The 19,398-nt window shown below is 35.8% G+C and overlaps 2 protein-coding genes across 2 annotated transcripts in view; one reads left to right on the top strand and one right to left on the bottom strand.

The window, feature by feature from the left end:
• Positions 1–12,167, top strand: part of ccdc39 (coiled-coil domain 39 molecular ruler complex subunit) — a 34,285-nt gene extending 22,118 nt beyond the window's left edge. The window contains exons 12-24 of the mRNA XM_084411789.1: positions 5–142; positions 470–678; positions 859–982; positions 2,222–2,381; positions 2,741–2,847; positions 5,072–5,212; positions 5,864–6,043; positions 7,054–7,142; positions 7,303–7,485; positions 8,424–8,619; positions 8,860–8,940; positions 9,321–9,418; positions 11,888–12,167. Of these exons, the coding sequence (XP_084267915.1) occupies positions 5–142; positions 470–678; positions 859–982; positions 2,222–2,381; positions 2,741–2,847; positions 5,072–5,212; positions 5,864–6,043; positions 7,054–7,142; positions 7,303–7,468 (1,314 nt within the window). The 3' untranslated portion in view covers positions 7,469–7,485; positions 8,424–8,619; positions 8,860–8,940; positions 9,321–9,418; positions 11,888–12,167. The remainder of the gene's footprint in view (positions 1–4; positions 143–469; positions 679–858; positions 983–2,221; positions 2,382–2,740; positions 2,848–5,071; positions 5,213–5,863; positions 6,044–7,053; positions 7,143–7,302; positions 7,486–8,423; positions 8,620–8,859; positions 8,941–9,320; positions 9,419–11,887) is intronic.
• Positions 12,168–12,573: 406 nt separating this feature from the next.
• LOC311291548 (uncharacterized protein) lies at positions 12,574–17,136 on the bottom strand. The gene is made up of 5 exons (XM_084410610.1): positions 16,886–17,136; positions 13,705–13,813; positions 13,455–13,571; positions 13,047–13,125; positions 12,574–12,960 (listed from the first exon to the last, which is right to left on the bottom strand). Exons 1-5 carry the CDS (start codon positions 16,981–16,983, stop codon positions 12,869–12,871), a joined length of 495 nt encoding a protein of 164 aa, XP_084266736.1. The 5' UTR covers positions 16,984–17,136; the 3' UTR covers positions 12,574–12,868.
• Between the last annotated feature and the right edge of the window lie 2,262 nt (positions 17,137–19,398).

Genomic DNA, 19,398 nt, shown 5'->3' with positions numbered 1-19,398 from the left:
TCAGGATGATATCCGCTGCATTAGGAAAGACGCAGAGAAGAGCGAAGCAGAGAAGAGAGATCTGACCTCCAAGATCCAGGAGCTGGAACTCTTCATCGACATCTCTGAGAAAGACCAGAAAAAACTCAGGCTCAATAAACAGGTCAATAACTTGATTGTCCATCACTGATAAATGGCCCAGGTATCTGTACCAGGCCACAGTATTTCACTAAATTCAAACACTCAACCATTATGAATTTCTCGACTTGCCAGTTTGCATGCATTAAATATTTCTCATTTAACAACAATTTTCCTCCTACCATCAGCACTTGCTATCAGCACAACTTATCAAATTTGAAATACATTATTTATCTATTGTGGATAACTTAATCTATCAAAGCATTTGATAAAATATCAGCAGTAAACCATGTTAGAGAACAAACCACATTTGCTCTGTTGCACACGTGTGAACGTCGTCTTCTTCCATCAGGACAGTATGGTGGAGAAAGGTCTCCTGAAGATGGAGGTTCAGCGGCTGAGAGACCTGCTGTATGACAGAGCAGATGGAGTGCTGACTCTGGAGAAGAGACGTCTACAGCTGCAAGCGGCCATGAAAGAGAGAGAGGACGAGATCCATCTGTACCGAGAGATGCTGGTTAAACAGATCAAGCTCACCGAACAGGAGAGACAAGGACTCAGGTAAAAACACGCTAGCCAATGATAAATGAAAATGATTTTATTATTTAGTGTGGCTTAGAAGATACTTTTAAACTACAATACATATATAAAAATGGAAATAAGTTGATCTGCACTGATGTCATATGCAGTATTTGACTCAACATTGTTATGCACTCTGTTGGTTGTGACAAATGGCCTCAGTAATGTGGTGAATGAGAGAATGTTCAAAATTGACAAGATGAGGAAGAGGTATGAGATCCTGACTGTTTCCATGGCTGCACCAGAGGGAGAGGAGGATAAATCCCAGGCCTACTTCATCATAAAGGTATCATACCAAAATTTTTAATAACATTGATTATTATTCCACTTAGATGCATTGAGCTCTATCAAGTGCACAAGGTAGAATCACAGTAAAATAAGTCATATTATTTCATGCATCAGATTCCTAGAATGAAAAAGCTTGATCAGAAACATGTGATGGCATGCTTCATGAAGGATATCCCTTTTTTTCTTTTTTTTTAAATAATAATAAAGAACATTATTTAATGCTTTATTTTTATGTAGTGTTATTTCATTTAAAAAAAAACAACAGTATTCACTACCATTTAAAAGTTAGGGGTCAATAAGATTTTTAAAGAAATGTATACTTTTATTCAGCAAGGAAGCATTAAATATATCAAAAGTGACAACAAAGACATTTACAGTGCTATGCATAAGTTTAGACACCCATGCTAAAGTTGACTAAAAAGAGGAATAATAAAAATAAATAAAAAATAAAAATCTGCCTGCCTCTATGGGAATTTAACATAGGGGTGTCCAAACTTATGCACCCTGTATTTTAAGGAAGAACATTTATTTATTTACGATACATTATTCATTCACAAAGAAAATTGGTGTCCTTAAAGGTTGGATTTTTCCTAATTTTTTAAATTAAGGCATTAAGTTCAATTTCCAAAAGATGATTTTTTATTCCTCTTTTTAGTCAACTTTAGTATGGGTGTCTAAACTTATGCATAGCACTGTATAATGTTACAAAGTATTTCTTCTTTTGAATTCTCTATTCATCAAAGAATCCTGAAAGAAAATGTATTGTGGTTTCCACAAAAGTATGGCAGCACAACTGTTTTCAACATTGATAATAATAAGAAATATTCCTTGAGCACTAAATTATTCATCATATTACAAAGATTTCTGAAGGATCATGTGACACTGAAGACTGGAGTAATGATGCTGAAAATTCAGCTTTACCATCACAGGAATAAATTACATTTTAAAATACGTTAAAACGGGAAAGGTATTTTAAAGTATAATACTATTTCACAATATTACTGTTTTACTGTATATTGTTGATCAAATAAATGCAGCTTAGGGTAATCACAAAATACTTCTTTCAAAAGCATTCAAATTAAATATGGTTTCATCAAAAAACAAAGAAGTGCAGCTTGGGTTTTTGCATTCAAAGTATTCCCAACTCCTGACTACTCCATATTTTTCTCTATATCTGATGAACATTACAACTCCATATATGTCATAATACCTAATAAACTCTGTACTTTTTCCGAAGGCAGCTCAAGAGAAAGAAGAACTCCAGCGTCAGGGGGATGTTTTGGACGCCCAAATCCGCAAGGCAGAGAAAGAGATCCACGCTTTGGAGAACACCTTGCAAGTTGTCAGCAACTGCAACACAACCTACCGCCAAACCCTGACCAAAGTCACCGAGTCCAGTAAGTTTTTCTATAATATTAAACTCATAGATTACTCCAAAACATAGTCATACTCAAACACTTTAACTCATTGCCAGCTTTTTTAAACATTCTTCGTCGCTAATGTCACCATGTGTCTGTTAAGTTTGTTTGGTTACCTGTAGTATGAGGAAAATAACAGCTGTAGCTATGCACGAGCAACACGTCATCAAATTAAATATTTTCAGCTTAAGCCACACCTACAAGCAAACGTCACTTTTCCGTGGTGTAGATATACTATGTAGGTTTTATTTGGCATGTAAACAATATCTGTAATGTTGCAGTGTATATAATCAAACAGAATTTTGTTGTGAGCTGAGCAGTGCACCATCTCGCTGTAGGTCCCGCACACCAGGAGAAACTGAAGCTGGAGGAGCAGAGACGAGCAGCCGAGGACAAATGCAAATTTAAGAAACGGCAAATCCGAGAACTGCAGGAGGATGTTGAAGTAAATATGTGTGTTGACGTAAACATTCTTCGAGACAGAAAATGCGGACAAAAACCACATTTATATAAATATGTGAAGTATAATCTCTCATGATACAGAAATGTATTTCCTAGCATTAGTTAATTGATCTATTAGGTATCATGGAATATTTATTTAAAATATATATTTAAATATTGTTTTGTTTTAATTATAATTAGGTCATTCCTGCAGTTAGTTTTGTGGATTTTGATCTGAGCAGGTTTGTTAAAAAAAGAAGAAGTTAAAGTTCTATTATTATCTTTTCAGAAGGAGAAAATGTCTGTCCATCAGAAAACACACTGGTCAAGGTCAGGCCTCAAGCTCGAGTAAAACCTAATAATCCTGACCAGATATTTCACATGTGGTATAGGAAAATTGTCCGCACTGTTACAAGACATTTGCAGTAACAGCCAGGGTGGACATTTTAAGCTAATAAAGCCCATTACCAGCTGGGAAAGAACAACATGCTAGCAGAAGATATATTACCTGTCCATTTATAAATAAAGAAACATTTTCATGTCCAGTATAAATGGACGCATCAGGGTGACCATGTTGTGTTTGATGCTATTAAATAAATATAAAAAAAAATTGGAAGTTCTTGAAGTTGCTTTCCCTCCAAGTAAATGATGTCACTTCTAGCAAGTCATATATGGACTATATTTATTATTATATGGACTAGGGTTTGAGAGACAAACTAATTTAATGGTTTACACCTTTAAAAAAATACGTATGTATCACCATACATATTATATAAATATTTTATGTCAAGGAGAGTAAGTAAATGTATATAATAAGAATAAGAAATTGCTAATGAAGATATAGATAGATAGATAGATAGATAGATAGATAGATAGATAGATAGATAGATAGATAGATAGATAGATAGATAGATAGATAGATAGATAGATAGATAGATAGATAGATAGATAGATAGATGGATGGATGGATGGATGGATGGATGGATAGATAGATAGTAGACAGATAGATAGATAGATAGATAGATAGATAGATAGATAGATAGATAGATAGATAGATAGATAGATAGATAGATGAATAGATAGATGGATAGATAGATAGATAGATAGATAGATAGATAGATAGATAGATAGATAGATAGATAGATAGTAGACAGATAGATAGATAGTAGACAGATAGATAGATAGCTAGATAGATAGCTAGATAGATAGATAGATAGATAGATAGATAGATAGATAGATAGATAGATAGATAGATAGATAGATAGATAGATAGATAGTAGACAGATAGATAGATAGTAGACAGATAGATAGCTAGATAGATAGCTAGATAGCTAGATAGATAGATAGATAGATAGATAGATAGATAGATAGATAGATAGATAGATAGATAGATAGATAGATAGATAGATAGATAGATAGATAGATAGATAGATAGATAGATCAGGTGCGTGACCATAAGTAACCATAGAAACAAACAAGGATCAGGAACAACACTGTCAAACAGAATAGAACCAAACCAAAAGACAATATAACTAACATACTTGTGACATTTCCAATGGATCATCTGATGATTTGTGATTTTTGGGGATAATGTAATTGTCTCCCAAACTTGATCAGAAAAAAATAACTTGTATATCACCAGTGATGTCCTTAGACCAAGTAGTTGCTATGGAAAGTAGTTTGTATGAGTTTTTTTTATGAGAAAGGAGTAAATAAATGAAGCAGAGGTAATAGAGTTTTCAGATGGAAGGATTAGCTTTCGTAAAGGATGCATGAGCAATTGTGGATTTCACGGAACTCCGTAAGCGTGAATTGCAAACCATATCTGGAGATACATGAAAAAGGAAGAGCATGGGTAAATTAAAAAGGTCCTAATATCCTGACGTTTTCAGGCCTTTGTCAATTTGTGCCGAAACAATTTACATTACATGTGACCTGTTAAAGGGTTAGTTCATCCAAAAATGAAATTCACTTTAAGGACAAGGAAAAGGGTTATTTCCAAATACACAGTATTTGCATGTACCCTATAATTGAAAGTGTACTTTCATTTTAATATTTATGTTACTAGGTAACACAAAAGTTAAAAAGAACATTTGAAAACAGGTCTAACAAGTTTCTGTAAACCTGTTCTGTAAAAAGTAAAAACATGTTAATTAGCAAGGTCAGCTTGATTCAGTAATGTTAAATAAAATAAAATCATTGATGATGGCACATTTTTCACATTTCAGAGCATGTCCAGGACATTGGAGGGTCTTCTTCAAGAGGAAGCTGATAGGAACGAGATCATTGAGAGGAAACAAACACATGTTCTCTATCTCAACAAAGACATCCTCTCTCAGAAGGAGAAACTCAATAGAGCCGCCAAACAGGTCTGACATACGCCCTCACAAACCCTACAATTATCCAGCTTTATCTTTTCAGATTCATACAGAATCTCAAGTGACTTTTCTTTAGTAGTTACGTTTATAATAGTCAAGTCACCTTTAGCACGTACAAATCCGATTGTTTCAAAGCAGCTTCGCAGTAATAAACAGGAAAATAATAGAGAAAATACTATTAAATGGTAGGTTTCATTGTGACAACTTACTCTATACAATTTGACAACATGCCCTGCTAAGTAAAAAGTGTGACAACTAAGTCTGGTCTATCCTATACAAGGTTCTGTCATGAAACTCATGGCGCAGGCTGATGGGTCCTTTACCGGCAATCTCTGCTAGCAATCAAAGCCCTCATTTATACATTTTATTTCATTTATATTATCAGCAGCCAATGAGCTCTGTACTTGCTATGTAGCAGCAGAAGCATAGATCTATTAACATATTAACATGATATGACCAAACATATTAACATTGTCATACCTATTACTATGTCAAACTCTCTGAGAGTTGTCATGACGGGAATATGTTAAATGTGATGTATATATGGCCAGTAATGACCGAATATACCCATATTATTGTTATTATCCAATATAAGACAGAGAGCGCCTGATCTCATAATCTCATCCTATTTTTGTTTCACAGTGTGCAAAATATGCCAGGGAAATTCGGTCTGCTACGAACACCACAGAGAAGACTTTTGAGGAACGCGACATTGAGCTACGAGAACTCAGAGACTTGAATAAAAGCCTAAATAAGATGCTCCTAGAAGCCATAGAGGAGAATCCTGACCTGGCTGCTATAATACAGACACGTTTTATGCAGGTACAGCCTGACTGGAAAAATTACACATCATGATCTATAAGCAACATGTAGTCATTGTAAAAAAAAAAAAATGATTACAAATCAAAAAAATGTAATTGCTGCCTTGTCAAAGTTATACAAAGTGGCAGTAAGTTCAAGCAAGGATAAGTTAACTGCAATTTTCAAATACTTTAAATTACCTCATGTTGAGTAGGCTAAAGTTGAATAGAAATTTCTGAAATTCTGAAAGTTGAAAGCATATACACTACCGTTCAAAAGTTTGGGGTTGATTGATAATTGAACATTTGGGGTTAAACATTGATAATAAGAAAAGATATGTTTCTTGAGCAGCAAATTAGCATATTAGAATGATTTCTGAAGGATCGTGTGACACTGAAAACGGAAAATTCAGCTTTGACATAGCAGCAATAAATGACCTTTTACCATACATTAAAAAACATAATAATAATAATTTGTCACGTTACAGTTTTGTCTGTGTTTTTGATCAAATAAATCCAGCCTTGGTGAGCATAAGAGACTTCTTTCAGAAACATTAAAGGGATAGTTCACCCAAAAATGAAAATTCTGTCATCGTTTGCTCACCCTCAAGTTGTTTCAAACCTGTATGAGTTTCTTTGTTCTGCTGAACACGAAAGAAGATATTTGGAAGAATGTTTGTAACCAAACAGATCTCGGTCCCCATTGACTACCATAGTATATAATTTTTCCTACTATGGAAGTCAATGGGGACCGAGATCTGTTGATTACAAACATTCTTCCAAATATCTTCTTTTGTGTTCAGCAGAACAAAGAAACTCATACAGGTTTGGAACAACTTGAGGGTGAGTAAACGATGACATAATTTTCATTTTTGGGTGAACTATCCCTTTAAACAAATCTTACCAACCCCAATCGTTTGAACAGTTGTGCATTTTTACAGTGGAGTCAATTATCAGAGGAATTCTTCTGAGATTATTTTACATCTAAATGAAGCTACTAATGAACTGTAATGGTTGTGTTCCTCATTGCAGGCTGGTCTGACTCTGCCCTCTCCTGCTTCCACTCCATCCAGCCGTCTGAGCTCAAAGATCAGCTCAGCGCGCAGTTCTGCTTCACATCGGTATTCACATAATCATGCTTTCAACTGCAAACTATTGCGATTTATATTCCACGCGTCTGCTGCTATCCAGCATATTATCCAGTCAAGTGTGACCGTTTATACCAGACAAATATACATGACATGCGGAAAGTCCTGATTGTTCGCCCCACATGCGTTTCAGATCCTCAAATCTATCGGCCTGCAGTAGTGCCAGAAGCCAATCTGTCCCGTCCATCCCAGTGAAGACAGTGGATCTGGGATTGGGCCTCTCCGTCACGTCTCCGCAAGGATCTCTGCCGCCCAGCGCTGCCGGCAGCAGCAGGAGCAGCAAGTGCAAGAGCCCATAGACAGATCAGATCTCACTGTGAGGAAGACTTGTGTGTCTGTCAGCCAGGAAGTTATTGTTTTTAATTATACCGCCGTTCTCGTTATTCCAGTTTTACCTCAATGTTTAATTTGTTCCACTCAATGTTATCTTTAAAAGGACTTTGGCTGTTTAAAATTCACTTTTATCTGTGTTTGTGTGTGTGTGTGTGTGTGTGTGTGTTTCATTTTTTTAGAAGTTTGTTATTACTTCAGACTTTACTGTTGATTATACACTACCGGTCAAAAGTTTGAAATAATTAAGACTTTTAAAATTAGTGTTTTTTAAAGAAGTCTCTTATGCTCACCAAGGATGCATTTATTTGATATTTATTTTAAAAAAATAATACTTTAATTATATATATATATATATATATATATATGTCAAAGACATTACTCCAGTCTTCAGTGTCACATGATCCTTCAGAAGTCATTCTAATATGAGGATTCGCTGCTCTGTTGTTGTTGTTGTTGTTATTATTATACAATGGTACATAAATAATCATCATATCAGAATGATTTCTGAAGGATCATGTGACACTGAAGACTGCTTAAAATTCAGCTTTCATCAGAGGAATAAATTTCATACAAAACAGTTATTTTAAATTGTAAGTAAATTTCAACTTATTACTTTTTTTACTGTAATTCTGACCAAATAAATGCAGCCAAATAGACTTATTTCTAAAACATTAAAACGTCTTAATCATTCCAAACTTTTGACCAGTAGTGTAGACTTTTTTTTTCCTTGAAAAATTCCAACTGCAGGTCTTGTTTCATTTTGATACTTATGATTGTGTTATGTGGCAGCAACAAAGAAAGACACAATAAAACCCTACATTCATTAAATGTTTTGACCCACAATGAATTGAAAGATAAGAGCGAATAACTTCCTTCTACGGCCCATTGTGTTTGTGTTTGGGAACGCTGGGGTGTGTCCAGTCTCTCTGTTGATAGAAACCCATGAGACTGACACTTCAATCAACGCCCACATACAGCCTTAAAACCTGAAGAGTCACTGACCGTATCCATACACGTTCCTCCAAAAGGATCATTTGCAGAACCAAGGAGAAAATGTTCCACTTCATCTTGTTTGTTGGATTTCTGTGTTTTTCTGTGGGAGAATCCAGCTCTACTGGTAAGTGACTGATCAAACTCTTACAGCTTCTCAAAATGACAAAAATACTGGAGACTTACTCATACATTCAGGTCATGTTGCTGGCAAAGTCTTTACCTTTTCAACAGGCTTACTGACTCAGTTCATGAAAGAATGTTTTATGATAAATATGAAATATTGTCCTTTTCATTTATATATTCACTCAGAAAACCTGTTCTGTTTGATTAATGTTGGTTATTGTGTGTTTTATGGAACTCACAGGTGCTCCTACAACCACAGAATTGACAGCAGACACATCAGAAAGCTGGACAATGACTTCTGCGCCATCAACACCGCAGCCTGGTACAATGCCATATTTTGCTAGCCTTGTTTGTTTAATATTACAAATCAATTTTAATCAGACTACATTATGTCAGTTGACTCACATAAACTTGTTAGTAGTGAACTTTAGTTTAAAGGGAAAGTCTGTCATTACTCACTTTGGAACACAAAAGAAATGAAGAAAAATGATAAACTGTTTAATAAAAGTCCATGAGTTCCAAAACAACAGTAGACTGACTTTGAAACAGAGTCATAGAGATTTGGAATGACATTAAAGTGAGTGAATTATGATGGAACTTTCTTTTTTTTGGGGGGGGGGGTGAAATATTGCTTTATTGCAATTTGGAGATTAGTTACATTTGTAATATATGGCGATGTCAATTTTCTCATACTGTATATAGGCCCTTCAACAATTACTGGTTTGAGGGTAGCTGTCAGATCTGTGGTTGATCTGTCCAGTAACCCTTATTCACCTGAGATGGAGCTCCTTGTGCGTCAGGTAATTCTTTAGTCTCTTCACCTTTATAAAAGTATATCCTATAGAATATAAAGTATTACAGTCAGTTGGGCAGAATTATTTTCACACATAAAGTGGCAGGTGCAATTCTTTCTCCGACAAGACATTTTTTTAGCTCTTTTGCCACTCAGTCCGGAGGGGAAAGTGACGTCAATACATACCCTCTAAATTCCATAAATCATGGAAGTGTCAATTTTGATTTCATGGTGACTTTAAAGGTGAGGTCACATTAGTGAAAACTGACAGGGAAAAAACAAGTGTGTGAAGTATGATATGTATGAAGCAGTCGCTTTCAACCCTAGCAGCTTTCTGTTAGTCAACTAGGCGTATTTTTGTGACCAACTTGATTCTGATCTATTGAAATGACTTGCTTTCGGATCCGTAATAATTTGTTTTCTAGTTTTTGTCTTCGAAACGGAATAATGAAGAAACCGTAAATTTATCACATATTCAGCCATTCTCGTGAACATAAACTAATCTCTTAATTTTTTGGTATTTTTAGGGGCCAAGCACCGAAGGTGCGGAGGCATCTATTGTATCTGTTGGCGTTCTTATTATTATTCTAACGTTTCTTCTTCTTCTTCCGCTCTGGGAGTCTATGGCAGCCCATAGAACCGCTTGCGTGAAAGTAATGAAATTTGGCGCACTGATAGAGGACAGTCTGAACAGTCACCATAGCAAATTTATAGTCTCCAACTCAATCCCTCTAGCGCCACCAACTGTCCAAAGTTGCACACATGTTTATGCTAATAACTTTTGAATCATAATGAAACAAAATTCTTTTTTCATCTGATTCCTTAGCTCAAGATGATTCGATTGCACCCTATGACGTCATTTTCCATCATGAAAATTTGTCCGCCATTTTGAATTCTCCGAAAAAACCTACTTTTTCGAACTCCTCCTAGGCCGTTGCTCCGATTTTCACGAAAATTGAACCAGATCATCTCCAGACCATGCCGACAAACAATTCGGAATTCATGTTGATTCGTCAAACCATTCTCGAATACCGCGCAAACTAATTTTACGTAGCGCTTGCGAAAACAGACGAATGGCTATATTAATAGTAAGTGGCATAAAAATGCAAACAAAGTCAGGTGTGGGTAATTTTTTATGTTTATACATATAAATGTCTATAACTTCAAAACGAAATCAGATATTTTCACCAAATTTGACACACATATGTATGGGCTCACTCTGAGGACACAAAAAAATGAGTGGGATTGTGCCTCTTGTTGGCGCTATATAGAGCAAAACATGAAATTTCCATTGACTTCAATACAGTATTGTGATATAAAAATTTATACTTTATGAACGCATTAGCGTATCATTACGAAACTCGGTATGAGTCATTGACACCATGCCTTGAAGGTACTTCGGGGCAGTGCCACCTTGTGGTAAAACATTTATAGCGAAATTTCAAAAAATGCTAATAGCTTTTGAATAAATTTGGCTATTGTAATGACACTGGTCTTAATAGATTCCTTGGGTTATGCCAAAAACATAGATATACATTTTTCCATAGTCAGCCAAACTTCCTGTCCGCCATCTTTATTTTCTTTTAAACCTACTTTTTAGAACTCCTCCTAGACCGTTCATCCGATTTTCACCAAAATCAAATCGTATCATCTCCAGACCGTGCCGAGTAAAATTGATGGATTTCGACGAAACCGTTTTTGTATACCGCAGCAGCAAAGTCGAGGCATGATGCCAAAATGACTATTCAGGCTTTATATCTGCAATGCCTTGACATATTGACACCAAACTTTGTATGTGTCATTGTCACTTCACTCTGACCACATCACATCGATTTCATAACTGCGCCACCTATTGGTTGAAAGTGATAAACCATTAAGTCATATTTTTAGTTACTGTATTTTTCAGCCATTTTGCCTAAATTCATCTTTAAATGGCTTTAATTGCTCCTTGCTGCAGTTGGTCTGACACTCCCAGCCATGTTGGCATGTCTTGTCGTCTGCTTGCGCTTGGCCCCGATAATTGCTGCTTGCAGCTATATTTATTTTTGTTTTCATCACACTTTGTTAATTTGCCAAATGGAAACGCAACAAATCCAAAATGGATTTAACAGCTTGAATATTTGATCTCTACATGGGCAGGAATGAAACGCCCCTTTCCGCTGGTTGGTCAACCAAACATCAAACCGTGAAAGAAAGATAGCACATTTTAAAACAAAACATTTCACAAAAAGACATTAATTAGGCACATCTCCTGGGCATTTAGAAGAGAACTGACTTTATAGCCTACATCAGCTAAATATCACAAATACACTGGTTATTAATATTTACTTTTGAATGGCTCATTATATTAAATTGAATATTTCTTATTTGTACTGTATAACTTTTCATTGTTTTAAGTGTTTGCACTGATATGAATAGGCTATTAAACATCAAATTAGGCCTCAATAAAGTTATATAATGCTCTCTGTCCTTTCAGATCGAAAGTTTCATTCCTTCTCAACAAAGAGCAACGACGTCCATCACAGTGAGAAAAATCCAGAGAAACTCCTAGAAATCCTATTAATTTGATCAGCTATAGTGCTATAATATTCAAACTGTTAGTATGGTCAAGTTAGAACTATGGTTTTGTTCTTTGTGTATATGTCTTTTCAGAGCATTTAATCGTGTGCCATTTTATATATATACAGTAAGATATGCTGTTGTGAATCAAATGCCATTCAGCTCTGGACAGCAAATAAACAGTTTTGTTTCAGATTACAGATTTTATTTTTGTTTTATTTTATATATTTGTGTTTGTTTATTAGATCTGTCTTATTTGATCCTAATTTGGTTTCTATGTTTTTCTCAGATCACATTTACATTACATTTACTGAAAAAACAAACTTGCCACCATGATGCTAAAGTGTTCTTTGTGGTTGCCAGAGTGTTGCTAAGCTAATTGTGGGTGGTAACTAGGGGGTTGCTAGGTGGTTGTTTACAAATCAAAATCCAACCTGCAAGTCCCTTATAAACCTCCCTCCTACACTGGAAGTATGGTATTGGATATTTTATTGGAGAGACATTTCCTGAACCCAATGCACCTTACGATCATGTTGTAAAATATCAAATAAAATTACAATGACAATGGAGAAATTTGGAACAAAAACAATACTTTTAAAATGGTGCAATTCAACAACTCTTTTTATTGTTTATTTGCCGTTTTGTGTGCACATCCCACACACCCTAATTGGGCTCAGGTGCAAGACAACAGAAGTAACAATAATAGAAAAAAGAACTGATAAAACAATAATGCATTTTGCTGATCATGTCAAGCATTAGTAACAACAAATAGCTATAGAACTGTATATGAGTGATTGCAGAAATACTAAAAGCTTCACTTGGGGAATAAAGAGCAATTCATAAATGTTCCGTGGTCTTCGTCAGTGTATTAAATCATATCAAAGACCGACAGATCTCATCAGTAGATGGTGCAGTTGGCGGTCGAGTACTCCAGACAGATCCATTCATTGGTGTACATCTTATAGCCCTCAGCATCCACCAGCCCGCTGCCTGCAAATGCACACAAAACACTGCATGACTGCACAAGAAAAAGCTATATTTATCAAAGCCATCATAGCATGAAGTCTCAGTCTCACCCTCCACGAGGTTGTAGAGGGTGCAGTAGGTTGTGCCGTTGTCTTCCAGCCTGGCCCACGCTTTTGAGATGGCATATGCCTGTGCCAGTGGCAAAAAGGAGGGGGGAAAAAAGGAAACCAAAAGTATGAAAATCCTTGAGAAGGAATAGTTAGCTACTTTGTGCTTCAGCAGTTTTCAAAAGAGAGAAAATAGCTGAGATCAAGATTTTAGGCAATATAGAATATACAGATTCAGTGGCAAGAAACCCAAACTCCATCAGGTGACAGAATGACATAAATATCATTGGGAATGTCGAGTTCTTGCGTGATCAGACAAGTCTAGCAATACATATTTATTGTTATAAACCCCACTATCTCCCATTTGTTCTTGATGTCCTGAAATGAAACATTGGCAGCAGAGCATTTTACCGTCACTCTACAGACAGATTCTTCGGTTGCCACAAGGTGAAAGGTCAGGTCCTGCTTGCTGGTCCACTGTCTGGAGGTGTGTTTGGCTACGATGTGGAAAGGTGTGGCAGATTCCAGCTGAAGAAGACAAAAGTTCACTAGATTTGTATATCGTTCTTGGTAAATATACTGTTGTCAGACTCCTTGTGCATACACAAATCTCACTGGATTATTACAATAAATGCCAAAAAGATCAAACAGTTGCACTTACTTCATACAGGCATCTCTGTCCAACAGTCATACAGCCAGACATGCCCCTCCACTCCTTGATCTGGTTCACCAGACTCACAAAAACGTCCTGGCACGGGATCCCGAAGAGCCTGACGAATAATCAGAGAGCTGTCAATGCAATGTCATGTGGTTCTAGGTGGCGTGAATTTGTAAATTGGATTGTGGATCTGGTGCGTGACTAAAAGGACAGAATTCAGACATACTATAGGCTACTTGCATCATGCATATCAAATGATCTTTATGAAAGTGTACAGTGTGTGGAGGGTCAGTCGCTGTGAAAAATTTGCATGGATGATAGAGATAAAAGATCAAAGCCTTGTGATGCTAGACATAAGTTTACGATTTGTCTTGGTTTTTATGCAGCTCAATCATAAGATTGTTGATTTGTCTTAGTAAGAGTGTAATTAAACTTTTTTTTTTTATTCCAAATATCATCAACAATGTAAAATTAACTGGAATCTGCAGAAAAATTATGCTGTAACTTTCTCAGACTTTTACTCAACTCAACTTAGTTTATCATTTAAACCCCCTTTTTTCTTGTGAAATATTTTGCTTGAAAAATTGTGCATAAAAAAAGATGTACTGTAGATATTTTGTTATATGGTGCAATGACGTTCATTCACTCTGAAGCATAAGTGTCCAAATACTTTCTGTGGTCACTATATAAAATATACAGTGCTATGCATAAGTTTAGACACCCATACTAAAGTTGACTAAAAATAGGAATAAAAAATCATCTTTTGGAAACTGAACTTAATGCCTTAATTAAAAAAATTTGGAAAAATCCAAGCTTTAAGGACACCAATTTTCTTTGTGAATGAATAATGTATCGTAAATAAATAAATGTTCTTCCTTAAAATACAGGGTGCATAAGTTTGGACACCCCTATGTTAAAATCCCATAGAGGCAGGCAGATTTTTATTTTTAAGTATTTTTTTTAATTTATTTTTTTAGGATACTATGCATCCTGATAAAGTTCCCTTGGCCTTTGGAATTAAAATAGCCCCACATCATCACATAGCCTTCACCATACCTAGAGATTGGCATGGTTTTATTTCAGTTAGCCTAATAGCTAGTTTGATTTGCATTGAGAGATGATCTTATGGAAAGTACCCCATGCCAATCTCTAGGTATGGTGAAGGCTATGTGATGATGTGGGGCTATTTTAATTCCAAAGGCCAAGGGAACTTTATCAGGATGCATAGTATCCTAAAAAAATATTTAAAAAAAATACTTAAAAATAAAAATCTGCCTGCCTCTATGGGAATTTAACATAGGGGTGTACTCACTTATGCACCCTGTATTTTAAGGAAGAACATTTATTTATTTACGATACATTATTCATTCACAAAGAAAATTGGTGTCCTTAAAGGTTGGATTTTTCCTAATTTTTTTAATTAAGGCATTAAGTTCAATTTCCAAAAGATGATTTTTTATTCCTCTTTTTAGTCAACTTTAGCATGGGTGTCTAAACTTATGCATAGCACTGTATCTATATATGCTATTGTTAGTCAGTATATAGCTAAAAACAACATTCTCAGATTATGAAGTACTTTAGCCTCCAAAGTAAAACAACTAAATACAGAACAACATGATTGAAATACAACAGTAGTGTAAAATTTGCCTCGTAATAACAGCCTCTGTGTATTCTTAACATTAAAGTTTTTCCCCCTCCAAAATTCTTACTGTTGACTGAAAACTTCAGAAAATTATATAAGATGTGAATCACAGCCCTAAAACTCAAAGTTAGAAAGGACAAAATATCCAGTGATATTTTAGTATTATTTACATATGTCGAATAATATTTTTTTAATGAGCTTTTATTTTTATATTTAAATTTTTTGTTTGTTTTAGTAATTTTGTTGTCATTTTTATTAGTTTTTTTGACCTTGTTACAGTGTAGTTATACAATTAGTACTGAGTAATATTAATTAATTATAAAATTAAGTATTGAGTAATATTAATCAAAAGCGTGTACTATAGGGTTAGAGTTAAGAATGTGCTTTGGTTTAGGGTTAGTTGTAATTCTGCATAATTTAGTGTTATTACTATACTAAGTATATGTAAAGTGTAACAAGGAAACTGAAGTAGTGTTATCATTATATAAATATTATAGAGATATATTTCTACCTATAGTTTGAGACATTTGAAACTTCATCTAATATTTATATTTTATTTTATTTCAGTAACCAAAAATATTTGTAGTCAACAATATATATGCCTATCGTGATAGTATTGTACATTAAGTTATACTGATGTTACATTTATTAAGTGTTAGACTATATTTATACGGCGTGAGTTCGACGCAGAAGTATAAATTGGGCTTGATACTGATAACCACACATAAAATCTTAAAGCCCGGTCACACCACGGACGATAATGATAAAGACATAGTTCTAAAAATCGTTCTATGTTAAAGAATAGCAGAGTCCACACTACAGCAATAACGAAAATAGCAAAGAGAAACGATATCGTTGGAATGACTATCAGAGCGATATTCCCAGACATTGGAACAATACAAAATATTGAGAGCCAATCAGAATCCACCAGACTTGAAAGAGCTCGAGCATTTAAAGTGACCGACGACAAAACTGCTCACACATTTGAATAAACACAAACAGAACGTTTTGTCTGCAGGTGTGGATGCTAATATAGACCCTATTCAGAGCAGCGCCGTGACAGGCATGAAAGCGAGGCTGTGAGGGATAGATAGACAGACTTACCATGTTTTCAATGGCATCAGCTGTAAAAAGCTGTATAAAGCTCCAAGATTATTTAGCATTTTCCACAGCTCATATTACCTGGCTTTTTGTTAGTTTTTTTTTGTCTACTGAAATTCCGTCAAAAACACATTAAATAACAGTACAACCCACTGAAGAGATGTATGTCTATCACTCACATGTAGCCTCGCTTTCATTCCCGTTAAAAATCAAAGATGGCGCTGCTGTGAATAAGGTCTAGTTATTGTTTTAGTCATTAGGCCTACTCTTGGTGTGAACGGGCCTTTACCATGTGACTGACAAGGAATGACCCACTTACTTTTTATTACACCTCTACGACGAGTACAAATGCACTGACAGCAGCTGAAACAATCTTTCCAATATATGTGCACAAAGAAAATTTTCAATAAAATAAAATGCTCCAGTCAAGCGGCATCTTACCATATGATTCTGCACTGAGCGTGGAGCGGTTCTCCAGTTGCCATCAGAGTGAACCCTAGGGTCAGGGTGAGAGCCAGAAGCAACGTTCTTGTTTGCATGGTGAAGATTTCTCAGAGGTCTGTGCGTCCTGGTGATGAACAGACAGAGACGTGCTTGAGTTTTATAGTGGGGTCTGATCAGGACTGTCATGTGCGCTCAGATGGGAAGTGGAGCCGCAGCATTGATTAGCAAAGCCCGCGTCTCGTGAGCTCCAGAAACTCAAGTGTTTGGCCATTAAATGTGGGCCCTTCTGTCTAATTAGAGATGCCATACATGTGTTAGTCTGTTGTAAGTCAGCTGACCTGTGTTTGACAGATTTGTGCTCTGTTTGAGTGTGTTTAAAGGCTGTTTAGTAATATGTGTAACTTCTGAGGGATGATATGCCTTTTATTTATGCTGTACACACAAAGACAGACACAAACAGCCTTTCATTCCTATGAACTATTTGAAACAGTAAGATATTCATATAGTAATTTCAAAAAGATTCACAAGCTTGGCGTTGACTGCAACAACTGGACAATGTCTTTGTATCAAATATGAGCTGTAAATGTATTCAGTGTGTACTGTTCAAAAGTTTGTGGTCGGTAAGTTTTTATTTTTAAGAAATGAATACTTTTTTTCAGCAAGGATGCATGCATTGATCTAAAGTGACATTAAAGGCATTTATAATGTTACAAAAGATTTCTATTTTAAGTTAATTCTGTTCTTTTTAACTTTCTGTTCATCAAAGAACCCCCCCCCCCCCAAAAAAAAAAAAAAAATCATGCAAAACATCTTAAGTGGCACAATTGATTTCAACATGGATGATAATAATAATAAATGTTTCTTTAGCAGTAAATCATCATCTGTGACCCTGGATCACAAAACCAGTCACAAGTTGCACATGTATATTTGTGGCAATAGCCAACAATACATTGTATGGGTCAAAATTATCGATTTTTCTTTTATGCCAAAAATCATTAGGATATTAAGTAAAGATCATGTTCCATGAAGATATTTTGTACATTTCCAACCGTAAGTATATAAAACATTTATTTTTGTGAATGAATGCAGCACAATCGCGAACATAAATGGACAACTCTAAAGGCGATTTTCTCAAAAAAATTTGCACCCTCAGATTCCAGATTTTTAAATAGTTGTATCTCTGCCAAATATTGTCCTATATCCTAACAAACCATACATAAATGGAAAGCCTATTCATTCAGTATTTAGATGATACATCTCAATTTCAAAGAATTGACCCATGTGACTGGTTTTGTGGTCCAGGATCACATATTAGAATGATTTCTGAAGGATCATGTGACACTGAAGACTGGAGTAAATGATGCTGAAAATTGAATAAATTACATTATTCAATATAATAAACTGAAAAGTTTTTTGTAAAATTTTGAAATAATTAGTTTTATATCACAATATTACTGTCAAATGCAGCCTTAGTGAGCATAAGAGACAAACATTGAACAATCTTACCAACCCCAAACTTTTGAACGGTAGTCTATGAATACAAATGTATTGGCCTATATGCATTTTTTACATGCAGTTACATAAAAGGTACATATTACAAAGGTACATTGCCGAGAAATAATAATAATAATAATTAATTACATTTATATAGCGCTTTTCTAGGTAGGCCTACTCAAAGCGCTGTTACATGAAAGGGGGGAATCTCCTCAGCCACCACCAATGTGCAGCATCCACTTGGATGATGCGACGGCAGCCATATTGCGCCAGAACGCCCACCACACACCAGCTTACTGGTGGAGAGGAGACAGTGATGAAGCCAATCAGTGTATGGAGAAAGGCAGTAATGTAGCGCGAGGCAGCAGACTCTGCACGCAATGCTGCTTGTGGGGATGCAGTCAGTTTTGACCACAAAAGAAGAAGAAGAATTTGATTGGATGTAATGTATTTGACTTTTTATGACCATTTTCCTGGTTTAAGACAAGAGGATGAATTCTGGATTAGGAATGCATGCTCGGTTTTAATGCTATTTTAAGGTGGGGTAGAATTAAATGAACAGTAAAACTCAGCATTTTGTCCGTGTACACCCCCAGGGATACAGGTACCCTTACAAGAAAATGTGATTCCTCAGACCAGGCCATCTTCTTCTATTGCTCTATGATCCAGTTCTGACGCTCACATGCCCATTTTAGGGGTCAGGGGGCATCATGGGCACTGACCAGTCTGCGGCTACACATCCACATGTGCAGCAAACTGTGATGTGCTGTGTGTTCTGACGCCTTTCTATCATGGGCGGCATTCAGCAATCTGAATTCTCACAGAAGACTATGTGATCCGACCAGGTGAGCTAACCTTTGCTCCTCATGTGCATCAGTGAGTCCTGGACGCCCATGACCCTGTTCAACGATGCCGGACCAACGGTTGTTCTTCCTTGCACCACTTTTGGTTGGTACTAACCACTACATACACTCTAAAAATGCTTGGTTGTTTCAACCCATGTTTGAGTCAAATAT

This window comes from Rutilus rutilus (genome assembly GCF_951802725.1).
Source record: "Rutilus rutilus genome assembly, chromosome: 6".
NCBI classification, from domain to species: domain Eukaryota; kingdom Metazoa; phylum Chordata; class Actinopteri; order Cypriniformes; family Leuciscidae; genus Rutilus; species Rutilus rutilus.
Note: the sequence above shows the minus strand (reverse complement) of the source record. Positions and strands in the feature narration are given on the sequence as shown.